This window comes from Myotis yumanensis, unplaced genomic scaffold (assembly GCF_028538775.1).
Source record: "Myotis yumanensis isolate MYYU_CA2020_CCGP unplaced genomic scaffold, mMyoYum1.0.hap1 SCAF_6, whole genome shotgun sequence".
Lineage (NCBI taxonomy): Eukaryota > Metazoa > Chordata > Mammalia > Chiroptera > Vespertilionidae > Myotis > Myotis yumanensis.
In genome coordinates, this window is record NW_027223757.1 from 88,525,494 (window position 1) to 88,542,414 (window position 16,921).

Below are 16,921 nucleotides of genomic sequence, written 5' to 3' on the forward strand. Positions count from 1 at the left end.
ACTCATCTAATTTTTTTATTGTTTGACTCATAGTGAAGATCTCCAGTAAAATATTGAATAAAACTGATAAGATCATTTCTTCATTTTGATGGAAAAGAAATGCTTCTAAATTTTTCCATGGATAGCATTATCAGAACATCCCTCATATTCCTAGTTTGCTAAGAGGATGTATGTGGGTGAGTGAACTATATCATATTCACAGAAGCCCATATAACACATTTGTTAAAAAAGAATTAAAAGTATATAGAACATATACTGAAGGAGAAAAAGATAATTTCAATGTACTCAGCACCGGTTTAAGAAGAGAATGCCAAGATATCAGTAACCCTCTCTCGGCCTCTCTCCAATCACATTCCCTGACCCCCAGAGGTAACCACTCTCCTGCATTTTCTTTGACGATGTACTTGAAGGTAAACCAATGTACTTATCTCTAGACAATATGTCGTTTGGTTTTTTTAAAAACTGAGCCAAAGGACACACGTAGAAAGAAAGACATTAATGCTCGTGCTAGATGGAGGCTCCCAGGAGAAAAGAAGCTAGTCTCTGGGTCTAGTCCTGCTGCCGCGTCCTGCAGTCTGACAAAAGCCCTTTGGAGGAAGCCATGGCGAAGGATCGTGAGTGAGTCCTGCAGTATCGAGATAATACAGTTCTCATCGCAATCAGGGCACCTGGCAGGGCCGTGTTTATGAGCCAAGTAATTGGATGTCCAGCAGAAATAGGGCCGGGACAGCGGACTACTCCGTGTTCTCCTGGATCACATCGCCTTCCCTCCAGTTCTCAGTAGCAGCCAAAGCAGAACACTTCGGAGTGACCCGAGCTTCTCCCGCTGACCCAGAGCAATGCGAGTAGAGCAGCGACTCTGTCAGCACATGGTGAAAGCAGGCAAGCACAGACAAGAATATGGACCAGGTTCACCGGGCATTCCGTCTTCAAGTTAAAAGACAGTACAATGGCTCCAGGCACCATGGTAAGAGCAGCAAAAACTTGTCTCTCTCTTGACCCTCTATGCTTAGAATACATGTGTCCCTGTGTACTCATCCTTTACCGTCCACCGGGGAATTCCCTTCACCTCCCTGCTGCATTCCACTCCTGTTTCCTACATCTCCTGTCTTTTCTTTTTTCTTTGCTTTATTTTCTCAATTTGAAAGAGTACAGTAACTTTGTGGAAAAGGGTGCATTGGGTAAAATCTTTTAAGACAGTCAATGTCCGAAAATGCCTTTATTCTACCATCACACTTGGTTGATAATATGGCAGAGAATAGAATTCTTATTTGCAAAGTTGCTGATTAGTCGAAAGATTCTTGCACCTTGTGGTTTTTAGCTTTACGTTTGGCCTGCTACAATAATAGACTAATGGACTGAAAATCAGACAATTGGACTCCAGTCCTCTCCTCTGGATTCATTCCTAGTCCCGTCACTAGGTTTGTATATTCATAGATCCATAGATCCATAGATCCATAGATCCATAGATCCATAGATCCATAGGTCCATAGATTCATTCACAGGCTTTTCCCCCAGACCTCCTTGCCCCTGATTTCCCAGTGTTGGTCCTTCTAGGACCTGCACAACTTGCCCACCCATTGTCACTGCCCACGAGTCCACGTATACCTTCGCTTCAGATCACTTCTCCCTCCTTCAAAAAGAGATGCTACTTGAAGCTCTGCCCACGGGGAAACCCCCTCTCGCAGTCCTTAAGGGCCACTGCTGAGTAGGCTCTAGTGCATTTCAGCTCACACCAACACATCAAGCCAACTCAGCATAGACCAGGCCTGAGATTGTGTTTGTCCTCTATCAGCTGGTTATAGGGAATACCCCGTGAGACTATAGAGATGAGCTGAGAGAGGCGTGTTTGTGGAACATGGAAAGGTGGCATGGGGGTCTGGGCCACCTGTTCCTGTAACTCACACGGCACCTTATGTTTAATTGGCATCTCCCTGGTTACCGGAGGAGGTAGTATATTTTCAGAAAAAGAGTTTTACTTTTTTTAGATTCCACACATAAATGAGATTATCCAATATTTTTCTTCCGCGTCTGACTTATTTCACTTAGCATAATGCCCTCTGGATTTATCGATGTTGTCACAAATAGCAGGATTTCCTTCTTTTTAAGGCTGAAAATATTTACAATGAAAACATTTCATTGTAAAAAAAAAAAATCATAGTAACAGAGAGTAGAATAGTGGTTACCAGAGTCTGAGGGTGGAGAAAAAGGATACAAACTTTCCGTTATAAGGTGAATAAGTTCTGGGGACCTCATGTCGCATAGTGACTGTAGTTAATAATAATGTATCGTATGTCCTTGCTGGTTTAGCTCAGTGGATAAAGCATCAGCCTGCAGACTGAAGGCTCCCAGGTTTGATTCTGGCCAAGGGCGCATGCCTGGGCTGTGGGCACCTCCCCAGTGGGGGGCGTGCAGGAGGCAGCCGATTGATGTATCTCTCTCATCAACGTTCCTATCTCTCTATCCCTCTCTCTTTCTCTCTCTCTAATACCAATAAATAAAAACACATCTTTTTAAAAAGTGGAGGATGGAAAACACTAGTTTTTTAAATGCAAAGCTTAACAAATAAACATATAAAAGTTACTTTTAAAAATATCTACAAGCTGTTGAACCCAGGACGAGCCTGAGAAGAGCACTTGTACATTGTAACCCAAAGACTCTATCGGTCTGAGATGTAGCGCTCTTACTTTCTTCCCTCTTCAGCTGCTTTCCTCCACTTGGATGCGCCAGGTCAGCGGTGCGGCTGGGGCTGACCTTCACGTTCTTCATGTGCCGGGTGGGCTGCTGCCCCCAGTGAGCCACTCCTCTGCTGACCTCCAGGGTTAACTGGATCATCCGGTTAATGGCTTGTTGAATGTCATCCAAGCTCGGAACCATCACCTGTGGAAGAAGAAACAAGCCCCTGGCTCTGTTGGCACATGCGCTCCGTCCCTCTGCTTCTCACCGCCCCCTTCCCTCCCCACTGAAGTGGGGAAAGCCTCAGCTGCCCCCAAGAAACAGCTGCTTTCAGGAGGGGGGTGTGAGAGCAGTGCAGACTGCATGCGGGCTTTCTCAGTTCCTGCAGGCAAGAGGGTCGAACACAGGACCTGGCATCCTTTCTCCCTGGGAGGGGGGCTGGATGCAGCCAACAGTTGTGGACTATGTGTTGGGTGTCCCTGAAGCAAAACCACTGAAGAAGCTCCCCTGCCAAGAGTCTGACCTCAGGCTCTGAACTGTGCCTCCAGGAGGCCACCGCGGGGACGTGGAGCAGGTGAGACACAGCCTGTCCCCCCTGGCCTAACCCTAACCCTCACGGCGTGCACCTGTCAGAGTTCCAGATGCCGGTTGGCAGTGGGTGGTGGGGGAGATGGTCCATGAGAAAGCACAAGGGTCCCATGGTGCTCAGGGTGTAGGCTCTCTCTTTCTTTCTATTCTGCCACGCTTGGTGGGTTGCCTCACGGTCATGTGTTGGAGGTGGTCTTAGATAATTTAATGTTTGAAGCAAGAAAAAGCAAGATTTTTAGAATACTTGCTAACTGATGGCTGACCAGACGCTTGACTCCACTTCAGCACACCATGAGCTATGCAGAGCAATTTTTATAACAGAGGTTAACGATAATATTTTTATTTTTGTTAAATACGGGGGTGAGATAGAAAGATACATAGGACCAAGAGGTTACCATAAATGAAAGTTCAGTTCTCGTGTAACCCTTGTCAAATACATTACCCAAATATCCTTGTGTTAACTTGGCTATTTGATCATTCTTACCACATTAGGAATCGCAAGATGTACTTCCGTTTTTATAAAGGAAATGACATCTTCTGCCCGCTTTCGTCCATAGAGGCTGTAATAAGATGGACATTTAACTGATAAACCTTAACCTATAATTTCATAAATAGCTTGCTATGCTACCACACTCAATCCTAAAATATAAAGATAATTTCAAAGTACTAAATTATATGAAGAGAATGTTTTTATAATGAAACCATAAATTTCAGAGAGCTAAAAGATGACAGTGACAATATTATTGGAAGTAAAATATTAAGTCTCATTTACATTTTCTAGTATTTTAATGTTCTGTTAGTCACAAGCACTTAATAATGTGTTAAAAGCATTCTTTTTTCCCAGCCCCATAACAAATATTGGGCAAGATTCACCAACAAAAAACATATACCTTCATGTATTCTTCTATATATACTTTTTTTGTAAAATTAAACAGGAGGTTTTTGTCAAAGCTTCCAAAAACCTTCCATTTTAAACAATATCTCTCATGCTCAGACAGAAATACAGACATACAAACACAGGAGTGCAAGTAACTGACATATACCAGACCTGCAAATTAGTTTGGTTATCTCCCTCTGCCTTGACATCTGTCCCCATCCCAGACAAAATTATAATAAACTAGAGGCCTGGTGCACAGATTTGTGCACATTGAAAGGAAATTAATTAAAAAATATATTTTAATAACACTATTTGCCCTTTCTCTATAATAGAAGTGTCAACCAAATTCATGGCAGATCGAAACACACACGTGCAATTGGTGCCGGCGAGAGCTTTGTATGTATCATACATGCATGAGTCAACTTAGCCTCTTATATACTAGTATATAGAATAAACTTGCTTAATTAGACCTCATTTAGCTAAACTTTTTCCAGCCCAGTGAAGCACCCCAACTTCTCTTTCAGGTAATTGTCAGCAACACAGCAGTAAATATCAACACAAAGCACATTATTATTGTAGATCATGCAGGGAGAACAAAGGGTAAAACATTTAACTGCAGCGGTGTTTGACGACATTCTTCACAGTGAGAAAACCTAAAGTCATTTTCAAGGTCCACCATTTCTTACTTCTTTTCAGTTGGGTCAAGTTTCTAAACTTTCTAAATCTCCGTTTTCCGGCTAATGAAAAGAAAATAGGATTCCACCGAGTCTCCTATCTACCTACTCCAGGACTTCTGTGAGGCTCAAATGAGGTGAGGCACAGGAAAAAGCTTTACAGACATTTGGTTAAAGTGTAAAATGTTTGCACCTGGCTATAAAGCAGCCGTGTTCCTGGGCTGAAGAAACTCCAAGGAGGCTAGTCACTAGGAAGAGGAAGCCGGATTGCTGTAACTTGGGTAACAACATTACCTGGTGCCCACAGCCACCGTTTCAGAGCTGGGCTGGGCTGGGCTGTGGGCCCCATTTTGCGCCAGAGCATCTTGGCAGCATCGGCTGCAATTTGGTGGGGTGTCACTTCTGGATGGTGGCAGGGCCTGTGTCCCACTTGGGGGAAGCTAAGTGTTGCTTTGTGGACACCAGGTCCGTGGTGCCGATTCTCTGTAAATGGCCGGTGCGTGTCACAGCAGCTCCTGTCTTGAGCATCTGCCCCCTGGTGGTCAGGGTGTGTCATAGTGAGTGGCTGGATGGTTGGATACTTAGCACATTAGCCTTTTATATATATACTAGAGGTCCGGTGCACAAAAATTTGTGCACTCGGCGGGGGGGGGGGGGGGGGGGGCGGGGGGGGTGGAGCCCAGCCCGGCCAGTGCCCTCTCGCAGTCTGGGACCCCTCGGGAGATAACAACCTGCTGGCTTAGGCCTGCTCCCGGGTGGCAGAGGGCAGGCCCAATCCCTAGGTGCAACCCCTGGTCAGGCTCAGAGCAGGGCCAATTGGGGAATTGGGGCGCCGCCCCATCATGCACAGAGCAGGGCGGATTGAGAGGTTGCGATGCCACCCTCAGTCACACTCAGGGTAGGGCTGATTGGGGGGTTGGGGCACCGCCCCCCGTCACACTCAAGACAGGGTCGATGGGGAGGTTGCGGCGCCACCCCCTGTCATGCACAGAGCAAGGCCGATCAGGGGGTTGGGGCACTGCCCCCTGTCATGCACAGAGCAGGGCCCATCAGGGGTGTTGGGGCTCCGTACCCTGTCACGCACAGAGTAGGGCCAATCAGGGGGTTGAGGAGCTCCCCGCTGTCACTCACAAAGTAGGGCCGATAGGGGAGTTGGGGCACTGCCCCCTGTCACACAGACAGCAGGGCGGATCAGGGGGTTGGGGTGCTGCATCCTGTCACACTCAGGGCAGGGCCAATTGGGAGGTTATGGCTCTACCCTGTCACACACAGAGCAAGGCCCATGGAGGGGGGTTGGGGCGCCACCCTCTATCACCCACAGAGCAAGGCCGATCAGGGGGTTGGGGCACCGCCACTGTCATACTCGGGGCAGGGCCGATGGAGAGGTTATGGCTCTACCCTGTCACACACAGAGCAGGGCCCGTGGGGTGGAGGGGGGTTGGGGCGCCCCACCCTGTCACACACAGAGCAGGGCCCATCAGGGGGTTGGTGCGCTGCACCCTGTCAAACACAGAGCCGCAGGACAATCAGGGGGTTGGGGAGCTCCCCCCTATCAGGCACAGAGCAGGGCTGATCAGGGGGTTGGGGCGCCTTCTCCTGTCACGAACAGAGCAGGATGGATAGGGAGGTTGTGGCCCCGCCCCCTGTCACACACAGAGCCGCAGGGCAATCAGGGGGTTTGGGCGCTGCCCCCTGTCACGCTGATCCCAGTGCCGGGAGCCTCGCTGCTCCGCTGATCCCGGTGCTGGGAGGCATATTACCCTTTTACTATATAGGATAGAGGCCTGGTACATGGGTGGGGGCCGGCTGGTTTGCCCTGAAGGGTGTCCTGGATCAGGGTGGGGGTCCCCACTGGGGTGCCTGGCCAGTCTGGGTGAGGGGCTGAGGGCTGTTTTCCGGAAGCGAGTGACTAAAGCTTCTAACTGCTCCTTGTTTTCTTTCTTTTTTTTATTCTGGGCCAGCTTTAGCTCTGAGGCCTCACCGCTGAAAACATCGATACAATGTTGCTAAAGCTCGGCTGAATGAAGGCTGGTCTCTGGGGTTTTGTTTGCCTTCTTATTTGCAACATAGTACATAGTTGCTTAGAGTTGTAGCTCAGAGGCCGGCAAGTGAGGCGGGGAACGTTTGAGTCCGCAGCAAGCAAGCCTCATGTTCGCTTCCAGCTGCCTGGCTGCCAGCCGCCATCTTGGCTGACGGTTAATTTGCATATACTCACTGATTAGCCAATGAAAAGGGTAGCGGTCGTACGCTAATTACCATGTTTCTCTTTTATTAGTGTAGATGTAAAATTTCCATAGCAATAAATACTGTCATTACTGAGAAACTACACCTCCAGTTATAAATACAACCAACTGCCTACAGCTACAGTTTTTCCAGAAGATGCGGGCCTGGGGTGACAGAAGCAAAGGCACAGCACCCCAATAAGCGACTGAGACAGGCCTCTTGTGTGCTCCCTGCTGAACCTGCCATATTCTAGTACCTCTTCAGGGGGCAGTAACTGTGAACCAATAAGACCTGGCTCTGTATTCAAAGTTCTGAGGGTCATGTGGACGCAAAAGTGAAACTCCTAGACAGGGAGATAGGGAAGGAGAGACAAAGACTCAAAAACAAAAAATCTCTGGCTCAAAGAGGACATATGAAGTAAAATCCCAACAAGAATAACTATGTCAAACAGTAAGAAAGGGAATTAAAGAAATCTATAATTGAACCAGAAACTCACTCCAGATAAAAGTCAATGTAGAGAAGTATGACAAACTCTAAAGTAAGTATAATGAGAATGTTCAAAGATATAAATGAAGGCTAAAATTGCTCAACTAAAAAGGCAGAAATGATAAGAGAAGGTATTCATTGAAATGTTTAAGATGCAACAGATAAAATCACGTTATACTAGACTAGAGGCCCAGTGCACCAGTTGGGTCCTGGGCCTGGCCTGCAGGATCAAGCCGAAACCAGCTCTCCGATATCCCCAGAGGGGTTCCAGATTGCGAGGGCGCAGGCCAGGCCAAGGGACCCCACCAGTACACAATCAGGGTTGGGGAGGGACGCAGGAGGTTGGCCAGCTGGGGAGGGACCACAGGAGGGCTCCAGGGTGTGTCCAGCCCGGCTCGTTTAGTCCCAATCAGCTGGACCCCAGTAGCAAGCTAACCTGATCGGAGAGTCTGCCCCCTGGTGGTCAGTGTGCGTCATAGTGAGCGGTTGAGTGGCCTTAACATATCATTAGCATATTACACTTTGATTGGTTGAACAGACGACCGGACACTTAGCATATTAGGCTTTTATTATATAGGATACAGAGATGCTGGCCCATAATGTAGCCCAGAAATGAAAAAAAAACAAACTAAATGACAGAGTAGTTAGGTGTTAGGGAGGAGAGGCCCCAGCACTTGAGATGACCACACATCCAGTGTGCCCAGGACAGTCTGGGTTAAGTCTGTCCTGACCCTTCACCTGAATCATGTTCCTCACAAAAAAAGTGTCCTGGTTGGAATAATAAATTATGTGGTCAATCCATTCAACGTTCAGCTATTGGGAGTTCCATAAGAGAATGTCCCGCCTGGCCAGTGCTGCTCACTGGTTAGAGCATCGGCCGGTGCACCAAAGGATTGCAGGTTCAATTCCTGGTCAAGGGCATGTGCCTGGGCTGCAGGTTCAATCCCCAGCCCCAGTCAGGGAATGATTGATGTGTTTCTCTCACATCGATGTTTCTCTCTCTTTCTTTTTCCATCTCTATCTCTATCTCTCTCTTTCCTCCCTCCATCCTTTCCTCCCTCCCTTCCATTCTTTCTAAAAAAAAAAAAAAAAAAAAAGAATGGAAAAAATATCCTCAGGTGAGAATTAACAAAACAAAAATAAAAAGAGAGAGAGAGAATGTTCCAGAAGCAATAACTGCAGAGAAAATTGCTGGGGATTTTCTGGAATTAAGGAACACTATAAGCCCTCAAATAGAAAGTGTACTCTGAGAACAAAGCAGGATAAGTAAAGACAAGTCCTCACAGGGAGAGAAGACTGCAGAACATCCAGGATAAAAAGCAATCTTCCACTAGAATTACTACAGACTTCTCATCAGCAACAAAAGAGCAGAAAAAATGAAGTACTTTCAAAGTGCTGAGAGACAAAAAAAAAATTGTATCCAGCCAAACTTGTCATGAAAGTAAGAGGGCAAAAAAGGGCATTTTTAGACTCAAAATGAAGAATCAGAGAGTTTACCCCTCACATATTGTAACTAAGCAATCAGCGGGATAAGAAATACACAAGAACCTGAAGACTTTAATAAAATATGCCAGTAAATAAATTATTTTTGAGTGTTCAGGACGAGAAGGAAAGGGAAACACAAATTTTAAGAAAGAGAAAGCACAAATGGCTTATAAACATAAAAATGTGTACAACCTCAACAGTAACTAGGAAAATGATGATTGAAAATCCAATGAGATGCCATTCACACAAGGTTTTTTCACTGAGCAATACCAACTGTGTGCGAGGATGTGGAGCCATGGGACTCTCCTTCTAGGTCTTGCCTGGCGAAGTGAAGCAGGCACATGCTCTAGGGCCCAGCCATTCCACTCTTAGCAGGAGGCAGGTACCAGAATGTTCACAGAGGTTTTATTCACAGTAGCCCAAACCAGAAACAGCTCAAATGGCCATCGCCCGTAGAACAGAAAAACAGATTATGTATGCTTCAACCATATCAAAGTGAAATAAGTTACATCAACATAGATGAATCTCAAAAACATAATGCTGAACATAGTCCAAAACAGGAAAAATTAAATGACACATTGACTGGGGATACAAATATGTAGTAAACCCTAAGGACCATGATAAACATCAAGTTCAGGATAGTAGCTACCTTTGGGTGAGCCAGAGAGGACCAGTAAGGGGACTGTTCTGTGTTTTTCATCTTGGCCTGGCTGCCAGTAACTTGGTTGTTCATTTGATCACTGTTCTTGCAATATTACCCTTATCTATATATATAAAAGCCTAAGAGACCAGCTGACTGGCCAGTAGCTATGACGTGCAATGACCACCAGGGGGCAGACGCTCAATACACAGGCATGGAAACATGGAACAGACATGAATCTCAGAGGAAAGTGAGGAGGGGGGAGAGGGGAGGGCAGGAAGAGATTAACCAAAGACCTTATATGCATACTAGAGGCCTGGTGCATGAATTCGTGCACTGGTGGGGTCCCTTGGCCTGGCCTGCGGAGATCGGGCTGAAACCAGCTCTCCGACATCCCCCGAGGGGTCCTGGATTGTGAGAGGGCACAGGCCAGGCCAAGGGACCCCTCCAGTGCACAAATCCATGCACTGGGCCTCTAGTCTATATATATAAAAGCCTAAGTGACCAGCTGACTGGTAGCTATAATGCACAATGACCACCAGGGGGCAGATGCTCTGACCAGTAGCTATGATGTGCACTGACCACCAAGGGGCAGACGCTCAACGCAGGAGCTGTCAAGCTGCAGTGACTTGGCAGCTGCGGTTCTCGGGTGACACACCCGGAACCAGAGAGGAGAAAGCCCAATTCCGGGGTGCGTCACCCGAGAACTGCCCTCTCATAACCCATGACCCCTCGGGAGATGTTGGAGAGCCAGTTTCAGCCCGATCCCCACAGGCCAGGCCAAGGGACCCCACCAGTGCATGAAGGGCCTCTAGTGTTTTCATACAGTCTTTTCATCAATGTTATATTTTAAATTTTATCATTTTTTAAATTAATAAAAAGGTGCTCTTGTTAGCATTGTTATTACAGATAGTAGTGCCAGATATATTTAGTGTATTTTCAACTTGCCTTGCAACAAATATTCTTTTTTTCATTGTGTCCAAAGATAACCGTGTAGCTTTTTGAAGACTGTCTAGTAATTGATGAGAGAAGAAAGCATAGACCTCTTTACATTCCTGTAATGAGAAATCACATTACATTTGGTACAAAAGATAAAAACTCTAACATCCCCAAAGCAAGAATACAGTATCAGAAGTGTCGTGTGAAAAATGAAAAATCATAAACTACACAATTTCGATGATATTGTATAAGGTCAATCCTAAATGACTTGCTTATTTTTTAAAATGTATTTTTATTGATTTCGGGGAGCCGGGTAAGAAGTATGGCTCAGCAGGTGTGAACCAGGAGGACAAGGCCAGGGTCGGTGAGTTATCCGGCTAAAGCACGGGTGTGACATAATCCATACTGATGTTAGACAGGCCACTCTGGCAGCCATGTGGAAGGTGGAGGCTACCGAGGAGGTGGCTGCATTGATGCAGCCCAGGTGACCCACCAATTCCAGAGGCTCTGGCGGCACTCGGTCTTACTCTGAGGACCCAGCCTGTGTTGCAGGGAAGGCAGCTGAAAGAGAAGGGCCGCTGGCCCGGGACCCCCTCCTGCTCTGGCCGAAGCCTGCAGACTACTAACAGCGGCTGGTGCAAGGTTCTGAGAGGAAATCCGCAGCTAAAATCTAGAATCGGCAAGACAGTGTTTCCCATCAATTGCTGATGATCATCCTTGAGCAAGAAGGTGAGAGTGGAACAAATGTGTGCTACTTATCTCCAAAACTGACTGTAGTACAGTGTGTGTTAAAGTGCAAAAGAATGTGAAATAGAAAGCATGAAAAGACGATGAGCACCACGGGTTAAAGGAAGACTGACGGGAGCAGGGGAAGCAGGAATTAGCACAAACGTGGCAGGGCATTCGGTGCTGATGTCACCTGGAGGGCGAGACCAGAGGAGAAAGAAACCCTGTGCCTCCTTCTCAACCTCCATTCTCGACACAACGTGAAAATGTGCCCACTCGGGGTCTCTCCTGGGGGAGAGTCCACAGGCTGCCCACGGTGCTGATGCAAATGCAGATCCCTGGACCCCGAATGAATCAAAATCTGGGCTTGCAATACAGGCAATGCTGTTAAGCACAATAACAGGAAAACCTTCCCCAGTCTGAGTCAAACAGACCGGCACTCCAGTCCCCGAGTGGCCTTTACTATGTAAGAAAACAGGGCCAATCACCAAAGGGGAAGATGAGTATATAATATAAACATAGTTGACACATCACATTAAAAGTTGATGAAGTTGGGGAAAACTGTAAGGATTGCTGTATCTTGCCAGATTCTTCAGTGCAGAGTTGAACATTACATTTTGTGGACTTTGTGACAAATCCAAATTCGTTATAAATCCCCACGGATTGGTTGCGGAACCTCCTGGATGAAGCACCACTCAGATTACCTACAACCTCTGAGTCCTAACTCTGTGAGATCCAATGAGGTGGTTTCACAATAAATACCTTTTTAAATTCATCTTCTTTCTCGTTAACAGCAACCTCAGGCATAATTGAAGTCTCATAATCAGTGTTTTCAGTCTCTTCTGCTTCACTTCCAAAAACAACATGTTTCCTATGTTCTACAGATAAAATACAAAACAAGACATAACATTTAATATTGAGCACTTGGCTTATTATATATGGCCAAAACTTCTTTTAAGAAAAAAAAAAAAAAAAAAAAACACCTCTTCTTAAAAAGTCCTTAATTTAAAAATTTAAAATTTGTTCCCATAGAAATCATCCTTGAATTCCATTTAAATCACCCATCTCAACAGAATTATTATTCTACTGAGAAATATACTTTTTAAAATATAATGTCTTAGTATCTGGAATTAAGAAACATCTAAGGTTTTCACTTACTATCTTTCTAAAATATTTAGTTACTTTTGGAGTTTTATAATGTAATGAACTGAGATGTTTGTGTTTTGACACTTTTGAGGAAAACTAATTAAACTAAGTGGGAAAACTCTAAGAGAAAGAAGGCATGTATGGATTGCTGTTTAGGCTCAGTTTCTCAGCCTCAGCACTACTGCTATTCTTGGTATCTTGGGGAGGCGGGTGCTGTCCTGAGCATTTAGGATATTCAGCAGCATCCCTGGTCTCTACCCATTAGAGGCTATTGGCACCTCCTCCCCTGGCTGTGTGACAGCCAACAATGTCTCCAGGCTTTTAAGAATGCGAGAGAGAGAGAGGGAGAGAGAGAGAGAGAGGGAGAAAGAGAGAGAGAGGAGATTATTATAGCAAACCTGAGACTGCTATCCAGGAAAAGCTCTGCTTGCAAGGTTGGTCCTTGGTTGGTATCTGGGAACTGGGATTTCAGAAGGTTTCCCACCATTGTCTAACTCAGCGATTTTCAACCTGTTTCAACTCCTGGCACACATAAACTAATTACTAAAATTTTGCAGCACACCAAGAAATACATTATATTTTTTGCCTGTCTGACAAAAATAAAAGGTATAATTTTGATTCATTCACACTGGACATCTATTGTTGTGTTGGCTGCTGTCATCTCTTAATTTGACAACCTAAGGGAAAAGAGGATAGTGCTCCTGGCTAAATAGTCAGGTATTGCATGTTTTAAAAATTCTTGCAGCACACAGGTTGAAAATCGCTGCTCTAACTCATAAAACAGGCTGGCTGGTGTGGCTCAGTGGTTGAGCATCGATTTATGAACCAGGAGGTCACGATTCAATTCCAGTCAGGGCACATGACCAGATTGCGGGCTGTCCCCAGTAGGGGGCATGCACGAGGCAGCCAATCAATGGTTTTCTTTCATCACTGATATTTCTATGTCTCTCGCCTTCTCCCTCCCTCTCTGAAATCAATAAAAATATACTTTTTTTTTAAAGGGCTCACTGTGCCTAAACAATGCAAATAATGCAAACAATGTGGTTGATGCTGAACACCTGCTTTGCTTTCCTTCTGGGAGTCTGGAATTTTGGTTGCTGCTAAGCAGAAGGAGTCTACTTGCGAACATACCTTTAATTCTTATGATTCAAACATTATAGCTAGTGAAATTACCTGATACGTGTTTTCCTATTTTCACACTGTACTTAACTTCATAAATAGCCTCAAATATTGATATAAGTTCTCTGACAGCTTCTTCCACATGCTTACTCTTGTGGTTTAGAATATCAGCCCATTCTCTTGTGTATGTCTATTAAATTAAAAAATCATTATTAATTTCCAGATACTTTTTAAACACTGTGAAAATTATTTTAAAAACTATAATTAACCGCCACTTAAAAAAAACTAGAGATAGTTGCCAATAGCATAATATTTCAGATCCAAAACTGCCAATGGCTAAAGGCACGGCTGCTCAGGCCCAGGCCAAGAGAAGGAGGAGAAAGAAGGAAAATTCAGTCTTTGACCTTTACCTGACTCAATCACACACAGACATCTACATTCACATTTATATGATGAAAAAAAAGAAGGCTGAAAAAGCAGAGACATAATATTGTCAAAAGTTCAAAATGAGTCCGGCCGCTGCGGCTCAGGGTTGAGCATCCACCCATGAACCAGGAGGTCATAGTTCAATTCCCCGTCAGGGCACATGTATGGGTTTAGGTCTTGATCCCCAGTAGGGGGCATGCAGGAGGCAGCCAATCAATGATTCTCTCTCATTATTGATGTTTCTATCCCTTTCCTTTACTCTCTCTGAAATCAATTTTTAAAAAACATATTTTTTTTAAATGTTGAAATGAGAAGTAGTTTGAAAAAGGACAATCCAAAGTGTTGCTGAGATTCAAATGAAATTAGGTTTTTAAGTGAGCATGGTGTATGCCAGCATTAAAATTTCAGAGCTTTGTGTATATTTACTCATTTAATTAAAGGACAACCTCTTGGGACAGGTACTATTATCGTCCCCATCTCACAGATGAGAAATCGGAGGCTCAGAAAGAATAAGAACCATGTCCAAGGTCACCCAGTGGGTGGTAAAAATAGAGGTTTGAAGGCCAGCTCTGACTGATTCTAAAAGCCTGTGCTTTTGCCTTTCTACACTTTTTTTAATATATATTTCTTTATTGATTTCAGAGAGGAAGGAAGAGGGAGAGATAGAAACATCAATGATGAGAGAGAATCATTGATTGGCTGCCTCCTGCACGCCCCCGAATGGGGACCAAGCCCGCAACCTGGGTATGTGCCCTTGGCCAGAATCAAACCTGGGACTCTTCAGTCCGCAGGCCGACGCTCTATCCACTGAGCCAAACTGGCTAGGGCTCTACACTTTTTTAATAGTCAAAAAAGGCTTTAGGAAGAAGTTGAAAACTAATTAAATTCAAAAAAGAAACCAGGTTTATAGAAATGAATAGGTCTTTTGACAACATCCAGACATTTTAGAAAAGGGAAAAGTAAATGGGACCAGCCGACTTGGGCCTCCAAATGACTTCCTTGAAGGAACCCACGCCTGTCTATGCAAACCTCTCTCCAGACGAGCTTTCTGAGGCCCACACTCCCCGTGTGCTGCCCTCGTGTGTTCCTTGGCTACTGGATTGAGGGAGATACTTCTGAGTTTGTCACTTCCATCTATACCACCTCTTCTGTATCTGAACCCATTCCCCATCTTTTCCCAGTCTCCCCGAAGACATTCTCTGATCCTCTGCACCCCCACCAACTCTTCTGACTTTGCTCCATCATTCATTCCTTCCATCCTTTCTAATTACGCAACATAATGTTGAACACTGGAATGGCAATGGTGGCTGAGAGCCACTTCATTCTAGCAGGGAAAACGAGTGCTAAGCAGTAGACACTTCCGGCTGATCCTGGCAGATTGACCACCTATAAACATATGTGTTCAACTGTGTAAATGTAAACACCATCAGCCATCCCCATCCCTGCTTGCTTTGAAATCCCCTGAGAAAAGAACCAGACACTACAAGTTAAACCTGACAGGTTGAACATACATGTTTACTTGGGCAATCCCCTGTTACTTCCAAAAACCTAAAAAAAATAAACAAGTAAATAACACAAAGTAATCTTTTTAAAAGAATATGCCCACATGAATAAATGAGAGGATGCCACATACATTCTTCATATGTTTTCAATACTATATAATAATAAAGTTAATGAGATTCAACAACTGGTGCTGGGACAACTGAATATCTTATCTATTTGCAAGAGAATGAAATTGAATCCTCTCATTACACCATACACAAAAATTAACTCACAATGAATCATAGACCTAAACATAAGAGCTAACACTGTAAAACTATCAAAAGAAAACGCAGGCATATGCTAAAAAAAATGATACCTTACCTTTTTTGACAGCATGGATGAACCTGGAGTTTATTATGCTAAGTGAAATAAGCCAGTCAGAGAAAGACAAATACCATATGATCTCACTTATACATGGAATCTAAAGAATAAAATATCTCCGATACAGATCCTAGGGCATTGGAAACTAAAGAGAAAATAAACAAATGGGACTACATCAAAATAAAAAGCTTCTGCACAGCAAAAGAAACCATCAACAAAACAACAAGAAAGCCCACTACATGGGAGAACATATTTGCCAACGTTATGACTGATAAGGGTTTAATCTCCAACATTTATAGGGAACTCATACAACTCAACAAAAGGAAGATAAACAATCCAATCAAAAAATGGGCAAAGGACCTAAATAGACACCTTTCAAAAGAGGACATTCAGAAAGCCAAGAGACATATGAAAACATGCTCAAAGTCACTAATCATCCGAGAGATGCAAATCAAAACAACAATGAGGTACCATCTCACACCTGTCAGAATGGCCATCATCAACAAATCAACAAACGACAAGTGCTGGAGAGGATGTGGAGAAAAAGGAACACTCCTGCACTGCTGGTGGGAATGCAGACTGGTGCAGCCACTATGGAAGACAGTATGGAGTTTCCTCAAAAAACTAAAAATGGAACTCCCATTTGACCCAGTGATCCCACTTCTAGGAATATATCCCAAGAAACCAGAAACACCAATCAGAAAGGATATATGCACCCCGATGTTCATAGCAGCACAATTCACCATAGCTAAGATCTGGAAACAGCCTAAGTGCCCATCAGTAGATGAATGGATTAGAAAACTGTGGTACATCTACACGATGGAATACTATGCTGCTGTAAAAAAGAAGGAACTCTTACCATTTGCAACAGCATGGATGGAACTGGAGAGCATTATGCTAAGTGAAATAAGCCAGTCAAAGAAGGAAAAATACCACATGATCTCACCCATTTATGGACAATAAAGACCATAATAAACTTTTGAACAAAAATATATACAGAGGCAGAGCTGCCTCGAACAGACTGTCGAACTACAGCAGGAAAGCCGGGGAGGG

General features: G+C 44.6%; 1 protein-coding gene across 1 annotated transcript in view; it reads right to left on the minus strand.

The window, feature by feature from the left end:
• The window catches only part of DNAH8 (dynein axonemal heavy chain 8), a 274,964-nt gene that overhangs the window by 209,373 nt on the left and 48,670 nt on the right, over positions 1-16,921 (minus strand). The window contains exons 18-22 of the mRNA XM_070418643.1: positions 13,634-13,769; positions 12,077-12,192; positions 10,598-10,704; positions 3,749-3,824; positions 2,688-2,880 (exon numbers count right to left, since the gene is read on the minus strand). Coding sequence (XP_070274744.1) covers positions 2,688-2,880; positions 3,749-3,824; positions 10,598-10,704; positions 12,077-12,192; positions 13,634-13,769 — 628 coding nt within the window. The remainder of the gene's footprint in view (positions 1-2,687; positions 2,881-3,748; positions 3,825-10,597; positions 10,705-12,076; positions 12,193-13,633; positions 13,770-16,921) is intronic.